General features: G+C 59.2%; 2 protein-coding genes across 7 annotated transcripts in view; both read left to right on the top strand.

Moving 5' to 3' along the window:
* KSR2 (kinase suppressor of ras 2) overlaps positions 1–12740 on the top strand; it is a 99667-nt gene extending 86927 nt beyond the window's left edge. For 2 of the 5 annotated variants that reach the window (XM_063350720.1, XM_063350718.1), the window contains 3 exons: positions 77–206; positions 930–1063; positions 3008–7644. In XM_063350720.1, the coding sequence (XP_063206790.1) occupies positions 77–206; positions 930–1063; positions 3008–3014 (271 nt within the window). In that variant the 3' untranslated portion in view covers positions 3015–7644. Of the gene's footprint in view, positions 1–76; positions 207–929; positions 1068–3007; positions 7645–9439; positions 9715–12724 lie in introns of those variants that run through there. The other 3 variants (XR_010073121.1, XR_010073120.1, XM_063350719.1) reach the window with 3 other exon arrangements.
* Positions 12741–15108: 2368 nt separating this feature from the next.
* The window catches only part of NOS1 (nitric oxide synthase 1), an 82340-nt gene continuing 81217 nt past the window's right edge, over positions 15109–16231 (top strand). Inside the window, exon 1 of one of the 2 annotated variants that reach the window (XM_063350559.1) lies at positions 15109–15739. The gene's annotated coding sequence lies outside the window, so the exon portion shown is untranslated. Of the gene's footprint in view, positions 15740–15807; positions 15894–16231 lie in introns of those variants that run through there. The other variant, XM_063350562.1, reaches the window with a different exon arrangement.

Raw genomic sequence — 16231 nt, 5'->3', positions numbered from 1 at the left:
GTGCAATGTCCAGATGTCCCGCTCCGGGATGTCTCCCAGCTCCTCCCAATGCTAATCCCTGCTCTCTCCCCAACAGCACGATCTGGTACGAGCTGCACGCACGGGAATGGCCCTTCAAGACGCAGCCAGCGGAGGCAATAATCTGGCAGGTGGGAAGAGGGATGAAGCCCAACCTCAGCCAGATCGGGATGGGCAAGGAGATCTCGGTAGGTGGCGTGGGGCAGGCGCTGGAGCCCCGTGTGTGTGTGCGTGGTGGGGAGAACGTGTCCCACTGGAGCACGGCCTGGGTGGAGGGTCCCTTTGAAAAACACTCTGTGCTGCCCAGGATCTGCCAGCATCTCCCTCCGCAGCTGATGAGGCTTGGTCCTGCTGTAGCACAGGAATCAGCTCAGCTTCCACATCCCCTCCACCCCAGCGCTTCACCAGGATGCGGTGATGGAGATGGAGTCCTCATGGGATGGAGGCATCCCGTCCGCCTCAGGCCTTCTCCAGGATTTGGTCATGGAGATGGAGTCCTCGTGGGATGGACACATCCCCTCCACCCCAGTCCTTCACGGGGATTTGGTCATGGAGATGGGGTCCTCATGGGATGGACACATCCCCTCCACCTCAGGCCTTCTCCTGGATTTGATCATGGAGATGGGGTCCTCATGGGATGGGCACATCCCCTCCACCTCAGGCCTTCTCCAGGATTTGGTCATGGAATTGGGTCCTCATGGGATGGACACATCCCCTCCACCCCAGTCCTTCACCGAGATTTGGTGATGGACTTGGGTCCTCATGGGATGGACACATCCCCTCCATCCCAGCCCTTATCAAGGATGTGGTGATGGAGACAGGGTCCTCGCGTGGTGAACGTTGGGCACGGGGGTTGTGGTGGGAGAGGGACTGGGTCTGTTTGCTCATGTGCTCACCCTGTGTGGCTGCAGGACATCCTCCTCTTCTGCTGGGCCTACGAGCAAGAGGAGAGACCCACCTTCACCAAGCTCATGGACATGTTGGAGAAACTGCCAAAGCGCAACCGTCGCCTTTCCCACCCCGGGCACTTCTGGAAGTCGGCAGAGTAAGTCCCTGCCCCTGCCCGTCCTTCCCCATGGTGGCAAGACCCCACTGTCCCAGCTGAATGGCTGGTGGTGGTGGTGGTGGAGCACGGGGACAAGCTGTGGGTATATTGATACCATGTGGAGGGGCAAGGATGGGTAGGAAGGGTGGTGACAGAGTGCTGTGCCCATGCCAGCTGTCACTGCAGTGCTGGCTGTCCTCGTTGAGGTGAAAAAGCCTGCGAAAGTAGTTGGAGATGACCAGGAGGAGCCTGGCGATGTGCTCCACCAACGCCGGGAGGAAGAAGCAGGGTAGGTCCAGGGGCAGGCTGGAGCCAGGACATTGGGGACATCTCTTTTGGGGACATCTGCTTTGCGGATATCAGCCAGGGCTCCAGTGCCTGCCTGTGCATGACGCTCAGAGCAGTTTTCCCTCCCGGAAAGGTGGTTTTTCCTCCTTTTGCCCAGATTTAACTGATGGGTGGGGCGGGGGGGAAATGCCCTGCCTGGGGTCCTTCCCCAGACCTGCAGCCTGCGTCAGCCATCGCAGCTTCCAGCGGTGGGAGAAGAACACGGTCACTTCTTCTCCCGCAGGCAGCTCGTGGCCGAGTCCTGCTCCGTTTCATTGCTTTGGCTTAGTCACATCTCTCCGCTTCGGCAAACGCAGCGTAAATGGGTCCCCGGTCAGGGCTTCAGGAGGTGGCCTGTTGGCAACAGCAGGCAAACCACAGAAGAATCACTTAGAAACTCATTTTCTTCCCTTGAATTCATCCTATTACGACAAATAGGACCAAAAGCCTAACCCATGCCGGGGTTGCGTTCGCCGGCGGGGCCGGGGGGGGGATTATTCCATCTCCTGGCCGTGCATCCCCGGACTGTGGAGGCTGGAAGTGGGGGTGGAGGGAGGGAGGCAAAGGTGAGCCAAGGGAGAGAAGCGAGGGCACTTCAGGCTGCTTCAGGCGTCCCTTTTGGACCCCACGGAGGGTTAGAGATGCCGATTTCTCCTCCTGCATCTTCTCCCCAAACCCCCTTGCTTCCTATGGGGCCACCAAGGGCGGGCGGCCCCAAGGTTATGGGCACAGCGAAAGCCGCTGGAATGTCCCCTGTGCCACCTCCCGTCCCCGCGTGCTGGGGGCCGACGAGGGGCTCTCGGGAACAGCACAAAGCCAGCGGTCAGCTGGCCCCCAAATCACCCGGAACGTATAAGCCGTTAATCAGGAGGGAAGTTAATTACTAATCGACGCTCCGAGCAGGCACCAGGGTGGCTCCGGCAGCCGGGCAAGGAAAGCTGAAGGTTGATGAACCCCAAAGCAGCAGGCTGTGTAATTGCTCGGTTGGGTTTAGGAAGGTTTTTGCAATCACTGAGCCACGCTCTGCCTGCCACCGGCTTTGGCTGCCCGGCAGCTTCCCCCTTTATTACCGGCCCCCTCTTTCGCTCCACGCGCGAGGGGAGGGAGGGAGGGAGGGAAGATGCTTTGGCTCTGCACTCGCTTTCCAGCCGAGCTGCCTCCTTCCTCAGGGACTCGGATCCGGCCCACTCATCCCGTGTTAGGTCCCGGCTTCTCTGCTCGGCCGGGAGCCCTGCGCTCAGGGATGAGCCATCTGTGGTCCCCGGGGGCTCTGCCATCCCCGCACGTAGGGGATGGGGGGTGCAAAACCCCCGCGCAGGTCCTGCTGCTGGGGGAGCCTGCGTGGATGCGGATGGGGCGAGGTGTGTGGTACCCAACAAGCCCTTTCCCCCCTGGATCATACTGGACCCGAGAGCTGCCGGCACCGGGAAAACCCAAACCGGGCTAGTGGGGAGTTGCGGAAGTTCACGGCTTCCCACCGTGCTGCTGCGTGTGGGGGCAGCTCTGTGACAAACCCATTTGGGTTTTTGGGTTTTTTTTTTTTTTGCGACGAGCCGCCCTGCTTCGCCGTGGGACGAAGCGCCCGGCGCTGACTCTGCTGTGTCGTGTCCCTTCCAGGCTGTGACGGGAGGAGTTGAGGGACGGTGCCATCTTCCCCCTGCGGTTCTCCTCTTCCTCTCCGCATCCCAACCCGGCGCTACGGAGGAGCAGCGGGCGCCGGGGACCGACAGCGGGCCGGGAATGAGCCTCTTCCCCTGCAGCGTTTCACCCCGTGAAGCCTCTCTGCAAGGGCTGGAGGAGCCCAGGTGGCGGCCGAGCCCCGGGGATGCCCGTCTGCCATGGGACGGGGACGGTGGGCGGCTCTCCATGCACACGGGGTCAGGTCTTGGGCCAGTTCCCCTCCGAGCAGGGGCAACCCATGGGGCAGACAGCTTCAATTTCACCCCAGGGCTCCTCCGGTCCCAATCAGCACGGTCAGTGCTCGTGCCGCTCGGCTGGGGAGGGGTTGCTTCTTGGTTCTCGGTGGGTTTATTTCATTTCCTTTTATTTATTTTTTTTTTTTTTAAATGGAAAAAGAAGGAAAAAAAAAAAAGGGGGGGGGAGGGGGAAATGTTGCTGATTCATGAGTTTAGTGCTGGAGCCTGCTGGGGCCAGGGAGTGCCGCTGCTATTAGCCGTCCCCCCCCACCGCGGGGAAATGCATCTGCGGAGCCGGAGGGGTCCCGCTCCCCCGCGCCCCGGCAGCCCCTTCACGGGCAGCCGTGACCTTTCACAAGTGGCTTCTCTACCTCCCGGCCATACCCACTTACCTTCGCCCCCCCTTCCCACCCCCGGTCTCCCTCTCGGCGGGGCGCATCTCCACACTCCTGTTAATTCAGCCGGTTGCCCCGGCGCGTATCTAATCAGCGAGCCTTTCCCTCCGGCCGCTTTGCTCCCGCCTTCCACCCTCCCTCCCGAAGGCGCTGCCGAAGCCCCGGGTTTGGGGATGCTGTGGGGCTGGGCAGAGGGGGGGTGGCCGGGGTTGGGGGGTCCTTCCCCGGGCACGCAGACAGGCTCTGGTTGTACAGAGCATCTCCCTCCCCAGCCCCTCGCGGACGTCTCGGCTGAAGGTGCAGCCGTGCCCAGGACCCTTTTCCTCTGCGTATCCATCTGCCATCAGCCAAATCCCGGACCTCCCCAAAGAGATGCTCTTTGGGCAGCGTCTTGGAGCCGGTGTTGCCGTCCGAATACCGCGTGCTGGTATTTCCCTCTCCCCACCAGCTGGGATGGGCCCTCGAGCCCCTCATTAGACGAGCTGTCAAGCGACAGATGATGGCCAATTGCGCTTTCAGGCCCTCATTGAGCGTAACTGCTCGACAGGAACCATCCCAAATAATTCAATCGTAGTCTAAGTTAGCTTTAATTTGGAGACATGACGAGGCTCTGCAAGCTAACCGGCCCTGGTTCGTTTGCTGCTCCTCTAACTCCCCCTTGCCGGCGTTTGAACCGCTTTAGCGTAAGTAAATGAAGATTAGGAACTTGATTGCAGCTAGGAAGAGATGCTACTTTAATTGTGGGGGCGTGTAAGAAGGTGCTTTTATTTCTTAACATTTGCACACATGCATAAGCATAAAATCGGAGGTAGGGAGGAGCAGGGGGGGGTGAATCCGGCCTCCAAGCCTGCTGCCAGAGGGTCAGGTCTGGATGAGTCTCCTGCTGATGCTTTTGGGACATTTGCGGTCGCGGCTTGATCTCAGATGTTTTGTACGAAGTGGGGATGAAGGAGGATCACCTGCCTTTGATGCTTGAGGCCAAGTGGGATAAGCAAGCGAGGGTGGGATGAGCCCTCGTTTGTGTTAATTGCCCCCTGCACCAGGCAGCACGGGCGGTTTGTGGTCCCCTGGGCATAGGTGGCTGAGCATCACCTCATCCCGGTGAGGAAGGAGGATGCTCCATGCCGCCCCCCACCCCCCATCTCCATCCCACCCCGGGCCGCAGCAGCGATGTCCTCTGCCCCCCGTCCTCCCCATCCCAGCTCTCCCCTGCTGTCTCCATCCCCTGCGCGTGTGCGCGCGTGTGCCATAAACGTTGCACTAATCCTCAGAGTCTCTCTGAGTTTTCACCAATGCCTTCACCCGCCGTGGTCCCGGGCTCTGTGGGAGGGAGCACACCCCCATGGCCGGAGGTCTCGGCTGCCGGGGGCGGGGGGGGCGCAGGGAGGTCTCGCCATGAAATCACCGGTCCCCAAACCATGTTCGGATGGAGCGACCGCTGTAGAAAGGTGATGTCCTTCTCGCTCGGTGATGTTAGTTCCTAAGTAGGTGTGAACTTCCTAGGCGAGCAGTAGCAAGTGGAACGTGTTGGAAGGATGAAGGAGGTGACACCGTGGGTGATGCTCAGCACCGGGGGTGGCAAAGTGCTGTAGCCTGATAGACGTTGTGCAGATTTTTGGTGGAAGGTACAACGTCCGTCTTGAAAGACTTACTGGGGGTTTGCTCTCTGTGCCCCAAGCCCTCCACTTGCCGGGAAAGTCTCACCTTGACATATTCCCCCACGGGGTCCCACCAGCCCTTGGCAGATGCCTGCTCTGTTTTATCAGCTGAGACTCCAGGAAACAAGGGAATTGATGAGCGTGTGGGTTTCGTTGCCCCACGGCGTCAGGTCCTCACCAGGAGCCCAGGGCTCACTGCGGTGGCCTTGGCCAAGCGTTTCTCCCCTGGATTTTGGGCATCTGAAAGGAGCTTAAGTGCTCCTACAGCCAACAAACCTTGCCAACTCTTCCCTCATCTCCCTCTTCTTTCTCCCCCCGCCTTCCCTCACTGTAACGTCTCAGCCGGGCCAGGAGCAGAGCTGTCACACAATAGTATCGATGGAAAAATAGCTGCCCTGTATTTATCATAAATTAGCTCAGAAGAGCAGCTCCTTCCCTTCCATTCAGCGCAGCAACGGTTGTTGATGCAGCCGCGTTATTTGCATCATGCCTTCTTATTTTTGAAAGTCTTAATTATTAAAAAAAAAAAAAAAAAAAAATCAAACCAACAAATCTTACTTTTTTTATTTTTTTTTTGGTGGTTGTTGTTGTTGGTCTTTGTTTTTTGACTCCGGCTTTGTGCGGGGTTGTTTTTTCCCCAGTTTAAAAATATCCAGCCCTTCAGCAGGGAGAGAATGTAGGAGAAGCTCTCCACAATGCCCTCTAATAGGAGATCCGAAGGAGCGAGAAGGTCCATCCGGTGGCTCAGTTTAGCTGCGTGAGCTAGAGGAGAGACGGGTTATTTCCAGACGCGCCGGGTGAGAGCGGAGCCGCTTTTAGCACGGCGGAGTTTGGAGCAGCAGCTGGAGACGGAGGGAACCGTCCCCAAGCCCAGGGTACGTCCCCGGGCTCTTGCAGCAGAGCAGCCCCCGGCGATGCTCTGCTGGCCCAATCCTTCAGCTGCTTCGTCCCTTGGGTCACCCACCGAGTCCCTGACGCTTCCCCGTCCCTGACCTTGCTGCTGTCTGAGGTTTTTTCCGGCGTTTCAATGCTCGTGGGGAACACGGCATTTGGGGCTGGGCAGTGAAGCCACTACCAGCGATGGAAGCGGTGATGCTTCATGGCCCCAAAGCCCTACATCCTCCTTTGGCTGCTAAATTATATCCCCCCGGTCCTGCTGCTGCTTCTATCCACCTTCCCCCCCGCCAAATTAACCCATATCTTTGCCGATCTGTGGCTGGGCGGTTCCTGGGGATGATGAGTTCGGAGTTCCAGCCCCGATGACATTTATCCGGTACTTGGCCATGGCAAGAGCCGAGATGATGAAGATGTGAGACAGACAGGAGGCAGAAATGAATGTCTTGGAAGCGGAGGAGCTGCTCAATTGTCGATGGAGGAGGTGCTGCCTACGGCTCGGTCTCTTTGGCCACGCTAAGGAGAAGGGGTCTGTGTTGGTGGTGCCATGTCTGTGCCCCCCCCCCTCCAAGTGCCGCGGGGAGCCCCGGGTCGAGCCCGCCGGTGGCCGGCGCTCTGCTGGGCACCTTCGCTTTCCTCCCTCCTTTCTTCGCCTGTTTATTTATTTTAATTTATTTTAATTTTTATATATATATATATATATTTATTTTTGGCAAACAGTGATTCTTCGGGAAGCTTGGTCAGCTGCAAAAGCCTTCTTTAGTTTCCGGTCCCTATAAAGTACGCTGTTACATTTTCTTGTACATAAGGTATATATAAATATATATACATATCTCTATATGTATGTATATAGATATATACATATATAACGAGCTCTAAATCCTGTACAGTTTCAAACCGAACTCGATGGCCTGCTTTGTTTTCTCTGTGTTAGTTCTGACCGCTGCAGAATGAGCTGACTTTCATTTCCCTTTTCCTCTTCCCCTTTTCTTTTTATAAGTATATACATAAATATATATATATATATATATATATTTTGTTGTCGTCGTTGCAAAACTCTCGTCACTGGAAAAGAACAGTTGATTCTGGTGCAAAAAAAAGAAATAAAATATCACCCGCAAACCACCACCACCACCAACAACAACAAAAGAAAAAACCGCTGAGAAAGGCACGATGGATCTCCCCGCTGTAAATTTGTACAGTAACATTTATAACGTTTTCTACACTTGAAGAAAGTATTTATAATTTCAGCTGTCTGACTGAGTGCGAATCTCTGTGACCTGCAGAAATGGATAGCCATTTGTTCCCGTGGTTTCTCGTGCAGTGTTTGGTGAGGTGACGGTGTATGAATTATTTATGCCAATAAAAAAACAAAAAAAACAAAAAAAAAAAACCCAAAAAAAAAGACCACAAAAAAAAAAAAAGAAAACCCAAAACCTTTGAAAACCATCGCACCCCTGTGCTGCTCCGCGTCCTCGCGCCGCTGCCCTGCCCTCTCCTCGCTCCGCAGCGGCGTCGCATCCCGGTGATGGGGTGGGAGGATTTGTCCGTGGCGAGGTCTGGACCACTCCGGAGCATCCCGGTGTCAAGCTCTGGTCCAGCGATGCTCAGGGAAGGGAGGGAAACACACACACCCCCCCACACACACACCCACCCACCACTTTTTCCTCTCTGCCATCGCGGCGGCTCGCAGCCCAACCCTTTGGGGACGATAATTCACGGCGAACATTTGGACGGGAGACGCGGGGTGACGCGGCGGTGGAAAACAAGGGAGTTGGGAAAACGATGGGGTAGTCGGCCGATAAATCTCTGCTGGGGCGGAGGGGCCGGGGCCGGGCTGGGGTGTGCGCCGGCGGGGGTGATGCTCCTCCCCAGCCGGACCCCCGCGGGGACGGCTGAGCCCGGTGATGAAGCGCTGGAGGCCCTTCGCATCTGCTGCTTTGTTTGTTTGCTTCTCCCATGCTGTTTTACTGAAGAGGGGGGGGGAAACCACCATAAATCTGCAAAACAGCCCGTCGGAAAGCAGCGGCGGCGGCGTTCGCTTGTGGGGCTGACGCAGGCGGTACCCCAGGGTAGGAGACGGAGAAAAAAAACCAGGGAGGGGGTTGTGTTGCTCCCCCCCCCCCCATCTCCTTCCCTCCTCGCTATCGCCCGAGCCCTTGAAAAGGTAAAATAATGACGGCTCCCCATTAATAAACCATGAACGCTCCACACTTCTCCTGTCGAGGGCTTTTCATCTTTCGAAGCCTGCAGGAGCCGGTAACCAATTAAACCGGGCACATCCCGGGCGGGGAGCGACGGTGGGGCCGGTCGGGGGGATTTTCCTGGGAAGGATGGGGAAGGCGAGGCCGGGCGGAAGGGAGCTGCTGTGATCAAACATGGATGTCCCAGAGGAGAGAGAAGTCGGGGATTTGGGGGTAAAGAGCCACCACTTGATGCCCTCGCCATGCCGGGGACGTTGCCACCTTCCTGGCTCCCTTGCAGGCTAAACGGGACTCTGGCTGCGTCGCGGTGTCACCACCTCTTGCATATATGCCATAAACGGGGGGGGTTAAACCCTGTCGGTGGTCCCTCTGGTGTAAATCCCGAGGGATCCCACCAGTCTGGAGCCTAACTGGTTGGCACTGGTGTGTAACTGGCCCTGGTGGCTCCAGGGCTCCAGGGACAGAGCCGCTAATTGAAATGCCGGCGGCAGCGCCGAGCCCCCGCTGAGCCCAGCGCGGGGATGCTGAGCTCGCTCCTGGCTTGTGGCTAATGAGATGCCAGCACCAGGATGGGGATAAATGTGCGATATATCCCCAAAACAGCCTTAACAATGGCGTTGGAGGATTAGAGGCGCCTCTGAATACATATCTGCATATATATGTGCGCGCGCGCGCGTGTATCGGAGAGCCACATGAATACGTACACGTGTCCGTAATCTCCTTCTTGCTGGTGATGAATCACGAGCCATTAATATTTCACAGGCAAAGAATAAAAACAGGGAGTGAAAAAGGAGCTAAACCCCCCCGGGTAGAGGCTCCAGCCCTCCTGCCGCTGCTCCTGCCAGGCGGGCCCACGGCCACGCTGCCGGACCGTGGTTGGAGGCTCGGGGTGGGCAACGCTCCCACCCAGGGATGGCTACCGGGTGCCGGTGGCATCAGTACAACCCGGGTACAGCTGCCAAATGGGGCTATTTTCTTCCAGGTAGTAACTCTTTTGGGGTCAGCTACGTCGGTGGAGAAGGAGGAGAGCAGAGGGCGTCCGCCTTCCCACCGTGGGGGTGGCTTCAGAGGTGTCCCCACGTGTCTCAACGTGACCCACCCTCCCTCCAGACGCACGGGGTTTTGTACACATGTTTCTCCCTCGGCTGTCCCCAAAATAAAGCATATGCTGAAGATTTCTATTGACCTGAACTTAAAAACATCAGGCGCGTGAGCACCAAGATGCTGCAGGTGGCTGTTAGCCCTGGACATCCGCTGTGAGCTCCCGGTGGGGACCCCGCTGTCACCGCAGGGACGGCTCCAGGCACCGTCTCTGCTGTTGGCAGGTTTGGGTTCCCCTTTCCGCTCCGTAGCGGCAGAAACGGGTGACAAAAAGGCTGGCGGGGAGCCGAGCCCCTGAGCCCGAGGGTGAGAACCGGGGCTGGCCCCCAGCCAGCGCTCTCACCTGTCCCAGCCCAGCGCCGGGGAGGGTGACCCGGGGTAGGGGGGGGGGTGTGGTGGCGTCGGGGCTGCACAGGGTTCATAGAGCAGTAAAACCACTGCGGATTAATGCAACGGTCGTGCTGCAGCCAAAGCCGGGATGCGGGTCCAGAGGCTGTGGGGGTGGGGGGGGGCACAGGACGGGGCTATCGAGGGTCTTGCGTGGCTGGCCTGGACTGTGCTGCGGGTGCCAGCCCTCCCCGGGACGCGCTGGGGTGGTGGCACCGCCCGACAATGGGCTATTGTTCGGCCACCGTGATTTATGTTTCCTCCCCAGGCTCGCCTGGGCTTTCTCAGGAGCCTCCATGAGCCCTCGCTGCTGGAGCACAGGGCTGGTCCCTGCTGGGGGGGCCAGGGGGAAGCTGAACCCCCCCCCCCCAGCCACCCCAGCAGGGATTTCGGGGGTGGGTGGGGTGGGGTGGGGTGTGTGTCCTGCCCCGGTGATGCACATGTGGGCTAGGGGATAAACCCAGCTCCAGCCCTTCGTTAGGGCTTGATTAGCTCATCAAGGGCTGTCCTGCCCCAGGACACTGGGACAACCCGAGCCTGCTCCACCAGGGATATCCTGGAGAGCATCCTGGGGGCCGCGGGGAGCCCCGGGGGGGCGGCTGACGATGGCTGGACTAATTGGCCGCTTCTGTCATGGCCACCTAGGCCCGTAACAGGATTGTTGCTCTGAGCCGGAGCGGAGCTGATCCCGCTTTGCAGAAAGACCCGGCTCGTTAGCGGGATTAATGCCAGCCGGGGCATCGAAGGGAGCCGCCTGGCTTCCCCCTGTGCTTTGTCCTGGGGTTTCCACCCTCCCCTGCCCGGCTGCTGGGGAAGGGGCTGCCCTGGCTGAGGTTCCCCGTGGTCCTGCTGTCCCATTGCTCAGCAGATTCCCTTTCCTCACCTCTATTTTTACACTACTCTCCGGGACAGAAACCTGACCCCCCGGCAGCCTTGCCCTGCGCCCGGAGACATTACGTGAGCTCCCGCTTGGCTCCCAGTACAGGACCCTTTCCACCCGGCAGCCCTGGGAAAGCGCAGCAATTCCTAATTCCCAGCTTTTTTTTTTTTTTTTTTTTTTTTTTTTTTTCCCCCTAAACTTCACACCTGCAGCTTCCTCCGAGGGTTAAAGAGACGTGCCCTTGGCAACACCAGGTAGAAAAACTGGCCGAAGGCTTTCCTGTGCCTGGCAGCTGTTTATTTATTCTGTGTTTTGTTGGGACAGGGAGGCTTTCTGTGTCTGTACAGCAAAGCCTGGTCCTGGGGGGAGTGGGGGGAGCTGTCGGGGCGCCCCCTTTTTGTTGGGTGTGCTGGGAGGTCCCTGCGGTACGGAGATGGGTGGGCTGAAGGTCCCCTTGGACAATAAACCCGCGACTCGGGGTTTGCGCCTGGAGGGCTGCGCTCGCCTGGGTGGCTTTTGGGCAGCCGGCACCGTGAGCGAGCTGGAGGAGCGGTCCCCCCGGCTGTGGGGGTGGGCTGACCTTTTTGGGGACATCAGGGTGCCAGGTATCACCGTTGGTCTCCAGAGGGCATGAGGAAGAGCCTGGCCCCCACCATCACAGCGGCAGGCACGGGGTAGGGATGCTCTGCGGTACCCGCTGGTTCCGCATCCCCGTTTCCAGTTGGTGGGAGAGAAACAGCCCAGCAACCCTGGCTGGTACCAGGTACCGTGGGTGAGCCTTCGGCCTCGCCTCCCTTCCTCCTCTGCCAGCAGCCCCTGTGGGCAGAGCTTAGCTGGGACCTGCTCCCCCCGGCCCCCTCCAGCCCCACGGTGATGGGCAGGGTGAGGGCACCATCCTGACTCCCCCCCTGCCCAGGGCAGCCGGACGCGGGCAGAGCCTGCCAGCATTGTGCCTGTGTGGGTCTGGTTTTTGGGGAACACTTGGGGGCGGGGGGGGGAACAGGGAGACACACAGAAACCAATTTTTTTTTTTTTTCCCCTGAGCACGAAAGTAAGCGCTTCTGCCCGCATCACCCCCCGCACAGCCGGGGCAGAGGGATGCCTGGGACACAGGGACCACCCCCACCACCACCACCCCCCACCCCGGGGGCTCTCCCCTCCATCCGCAGGGGACACCCACGCTAACTGCCATCTGCTGGGGCAAATACAGCCCTTCTGCGGGGCAAAGGGACAGAATTCCTCCCGCACTGCACCTCCCGTGATCATCCCCGGTCACGCAGCAGCTCTAGGAGCCCACAGGGGGATTCGTGAAGGTCTCTTGCAAAGTCATGCTCCATAAATACCTATTTAGCTTTTTTTTTTTTTTTTCGGGGGGAGGGGGGGGTTTGCGGCACTGGGTTTGCTGGCTGCTGTGACCTGAGGTGCTCGGGGATGCCCCGAGCTTGGGGACCGGCTGTCGCTCTGTGTCTGCTGGCACCGTCGAGCTGACGTTGCACCAACGGGGTCTCGTGGCGATGCCCCGAGCTTGGGGACCGGCTGTTGCTCTGTGTCTGCTGGCACCGTCGAGCTGACGTTGCACCAACGGGGTCTCGTGGCTTTGGCCGCTGCCCCGTGACTTTGGGGGGGGTGGGGGGGAAACGCGGGAGGGGACAGCCAAGCCACCCCCCCAAACTCCTCCGACACCGAGATTTGAGCGGTGCCACCGCGGGAGCCGAGCCCCGGGTTGGGTTTCGCTCGCTGGCGGCTATTTTTGGGTCTGCAAATCCGATGGGTGATAACGCTTGTGGCCGTGTGTGAGTGCGCGCGCGGCGAAGTCATCCTTGGAGCATCCAGGCCTTCCTCGACCTGGGCCGCGCTGCTTGCTTTCTGAAGATCTAACTTATATACCCCTATTTTCAGCTGCTTGCTCCATGCAGCCCCTTTTCCAGCATCCGGGGTGAGGACGGGTCCTTCCTTACTCCTCGCCCGGGGGCTTTGCTGCTGGGATTATCCCATGGCATCCTACCACGGGGTGATCGGCCCCTGCTCCCTACCCAGAGCCCCCAAAACCCAACACCTTGGGCTGCCTCTGAGTTCGTTTTACGCTTACAGCAGCGTATCCGCGCTGGCGGAGCAATTAAACCGTGGCTCTGCCAGGTGGCATGGGCTCCGCATGGGTTTTGCGGCCTACCCGTCATGAATCCCGCTCGCATCTGCAGGGATGCGGGAAGGCTCCGGGTAGGCACCGTGTTGGGAAGCGGAAGGTCTCGGCGGCGGGAATCCCTTGCTCCGTGGCTGAGCAAAACCTTCTCGGTGGTTTCCCCCAGATCCTGCCCCCGGGCTTGGCTGGGAGCAAACCTGCCGGGAGGAAAATGGATTGCCCCATTATCAGCGCTTTCTCCCACACCTTAAATACAATGCACCTGGCAGGAGAGGGGCCCCTGGGTGCTATTCACCCACACCTGGCGGGTGCTCGGCCTCCCGGGGAGGACCCGTGGGACTGCTTTTCCCAGGGGAGCAGCGCGGCGGCCATCCTCGGACCCAGCGGTGAGCGAGGCTTTGGGGATGCTTGGTGGGTCGGGATCCCAGGCTGGGTCCGCGCGCGGCGGGGCTGGCACAGGGGTTTGGGGCGATGCTGGATGGGGCTTTGCCGTGGGGACATGTGCCGGAGTGTCTGTTTGCTTGGTGGGGGGAATCTGGGGGGGGCGCCGAGAGGCTGGGAAGGTTGGGCTCAGCTATTAAAGGGGTGGATGAAAACTGTTGCGGAGGCTCAAAACGCTCTGGCCTGCAGAGATAAGGTGGGGAAGGCAAAGGGCTTGCCTTCAAACCCTTGGGAAGCTGATAAAATAGCAATAGCCCCAGGTGGGAGCTGCTGCCCATTCCTGTCCGGGCATCCCTCTGGAGCTCCCTCCTGCACGGCTGGACGCGTCCCAGCCCCTTCGCTAAATGCCTCTAGTCGATTATTAAAAAAAAAAAAGGAAAAAAAATCTCCTGTAAATCAGTGCAGAGCGCCTTTTTCACCTGCCGCCTCCTTCTTTCCACGAAGCCGGTTGATACGCAGGGATGGATCCTGCTTCTCCCCCAGCCTGAGCCGGGAGGGCACAACCAGGGGTGTAAAAGCCAAAATACTGACCAGCCCCGATGCCTTCGCCGCCAGGCAATGGCTCAAAAGTCTTTCTCGTGGAGACTTGTTGGTAAAACTGCCCCAGTTCGGAGCAGTGGGGACCGACTCTGGCTTTGGGAGAGGAAAACTCTGGGTTGAATCGCTCGCAGCTGGATAAAAGTGGGGTTTTGCAGGCAAACGGTGAGCGATTGAAGGACACGGGGGGAGAACATTCCTGCTCTTGAGAGCAGCATCCGAGCCGCCCTGGGGTGGGAAGGGCTGGGGTGAAGTACAGCAGGGCCCTCGTCTATAGGTGTTGACAGCAAGCAGGGCAGGATGTTTTTAAAACTGCTTTTATTTTACGAGGTTTGGGTTCCTTGGGGTTGAGCTGATGCTTCCGGGCGAGAGAGCTACGTCCAGGCTGGTGCGATGTGCGGGGTCAAGAGCATCCCTCCCTGCTCGGGGCTGCCGGGATCTCACTTAGGGTGAAAATCTCTTAAATTTAAAGAAGCAAATTGCCTCCGAGCCGGGGAAACTCAGGGGCTTTGCAGCAGCCCCTCGAGGCGCAGCTCTCCCATCACCGGGTGGATGCTGAATGGGGCGATAGGAGGGGACGGGAGACAACTGGCTCCCTGGTAACGACTGAATCTCAAAGCGCTGGTTTAATTACTGCAGCAGCCCTCCGATGCATCCTAATTGTCCGGGCACACCTGACTTTGCAGCACACGGGGGTCGAAGCCATGGTGAGGCGCCTGCAGGTGCCTTTCTGCTCCCCCTCGCTTTGTAGCTGAGAAAAATCAATGCAAAAACCCTTCAAGATGCCCGGAAAGACCCGTTATCTCGCGATCGAGCCGGGGAAGTGAAGTTCAAACAAAACCCCACCAATGCGTCAAGGACGAGAGCTCCTTGCTTGCTTTTCTGGGGGTGGGTTAGAATAAAACTACTCCTTCCTTATAGACGTATGTAATTGCCCTGGTTCAAGGCGAAAGAGCCTTGCTTGCCCCGGCTGTGGTACGGAAACAGCCTTCTCCCCCCGTCTGCGACTTGTTCTGCTTTGGAAAAAGCATTTTGCAGCAGAAAAGGTCCTAATCCACCCCCCACCCCCCCCGCACGTGTCCCCAGGAAGGAGGGGACAGCCCTTTGCAGCCCGTTTCTGCGGCGGTGAGGGTCTGCTGGGCTTTCGCCTTCTAATTTTTCCCATTAGTTGGGTGGTTTGAACCCCAATCTCTTGCTTGCTCCCATCCTCGCCCTCCCTCCTCCCAACCCCACCAGCTGCTAGGAGGGAGAGACGGATCCTAAACCACTAAATGCCTGAAAATTAGCTGGAAAAAGCCAGCTTGGGTGATTAGGCGGGCTTAGAGCGGCTTCCACCTGGGGAGGTTAAAAGTTATTGAATAACTAAACTCCTCCGTCAGCCGCCGGGGACTCTGCGGCTGCGCTGGCACCGGGTGCCCGGCGGGTATTTTGGTCCCCCAAAACACCACAAGTAGTTTCCCCGTACCCCCATCTCAACCCCGGGGGGCCCAAGGGCATGCCCTGGCTGGGGTGATGGGCAGAGCGGGTGCCGGGAGAGCCCCGCGGTGCTGGGCATGGGCTGGGGAGGGGACGAGGCCACCGCTGGGCCCTGGCGAGGGCGAGTGCCACCGTGGGAAAGCTGGCCGGGGCCGCGCAGGCGGCTCGGCGTCGCGCACGCAGCCCTCCCGCGGCTCCACCGTCCCCTCCCGCGGCTCCACCGTCCCCTCCGCCGGCTCCACCGCCAGCCAAGCCCTTTCTCTTCCCCTGCTCCGGCCGGCCTCCTGCCTCTCGGACGGCTGCGGAGCCATGGAGTCGGGGTGTGTGTTGCCTTTTTGTTTGCTTTTTCTCTTTGGGGGGCCGAAACCCCCCAAGCCGGGGCGGGGAGGGGAGGAGCGGGGCTTCGGCCAAGCGGCATCCGCGGCGGGGGCGAGCGGGGCGCCATGCCCGATGCCCGGCTCTCTCCGGACAGAAGTAAGGCTCGGGGGCGGTGAGGGCACTGTGGGGGGGGGCTGGCTGTGGGGTGGCAGGGGGAAGGCTCAAGGTGGCTCCGCGTGACCGGGGGGGTGTGTGTGAATGTCTTTGGGTCCCACCCGAGCAGGTTTCCAGGCGTGGGAGCGCCGTGGTTTGTTCGGAATGGAATCGTGGGGGTCGGCTGCCCCCCACCTCCCCGTCTCCTGCTGCTCCCTTTGGCTGGGAATCGCAGAGGGGGGTCACTTCGGGTCTCCAACCCTCCTCTTGGGTGTAAACTTGACCTTCGCAGGGTGGGCTGGTGTTGCTGTCGGCATCCCTTTGGCCGGGGCAGGAGGTCG

Source organism: Chroicocephalus ridibundus, chromosome 13 (assembly GCF_963924245.1).
Source record: "Chroicocephalus ridibundus chromosome 13, bChrRid1.1, whole genome shotgun sequence".
NCBI lineage: Eukaryota > Metazoa > Chordata > Aves > Charadriiformes > Laridae > Chroicocephalus > Chroicocephalus ridibundus.
The sequence above is the reverse complement of the archived record's forward strand: the minus strand, read 5'-3'. Positions and strand labels throughout refer to the sequence as shown.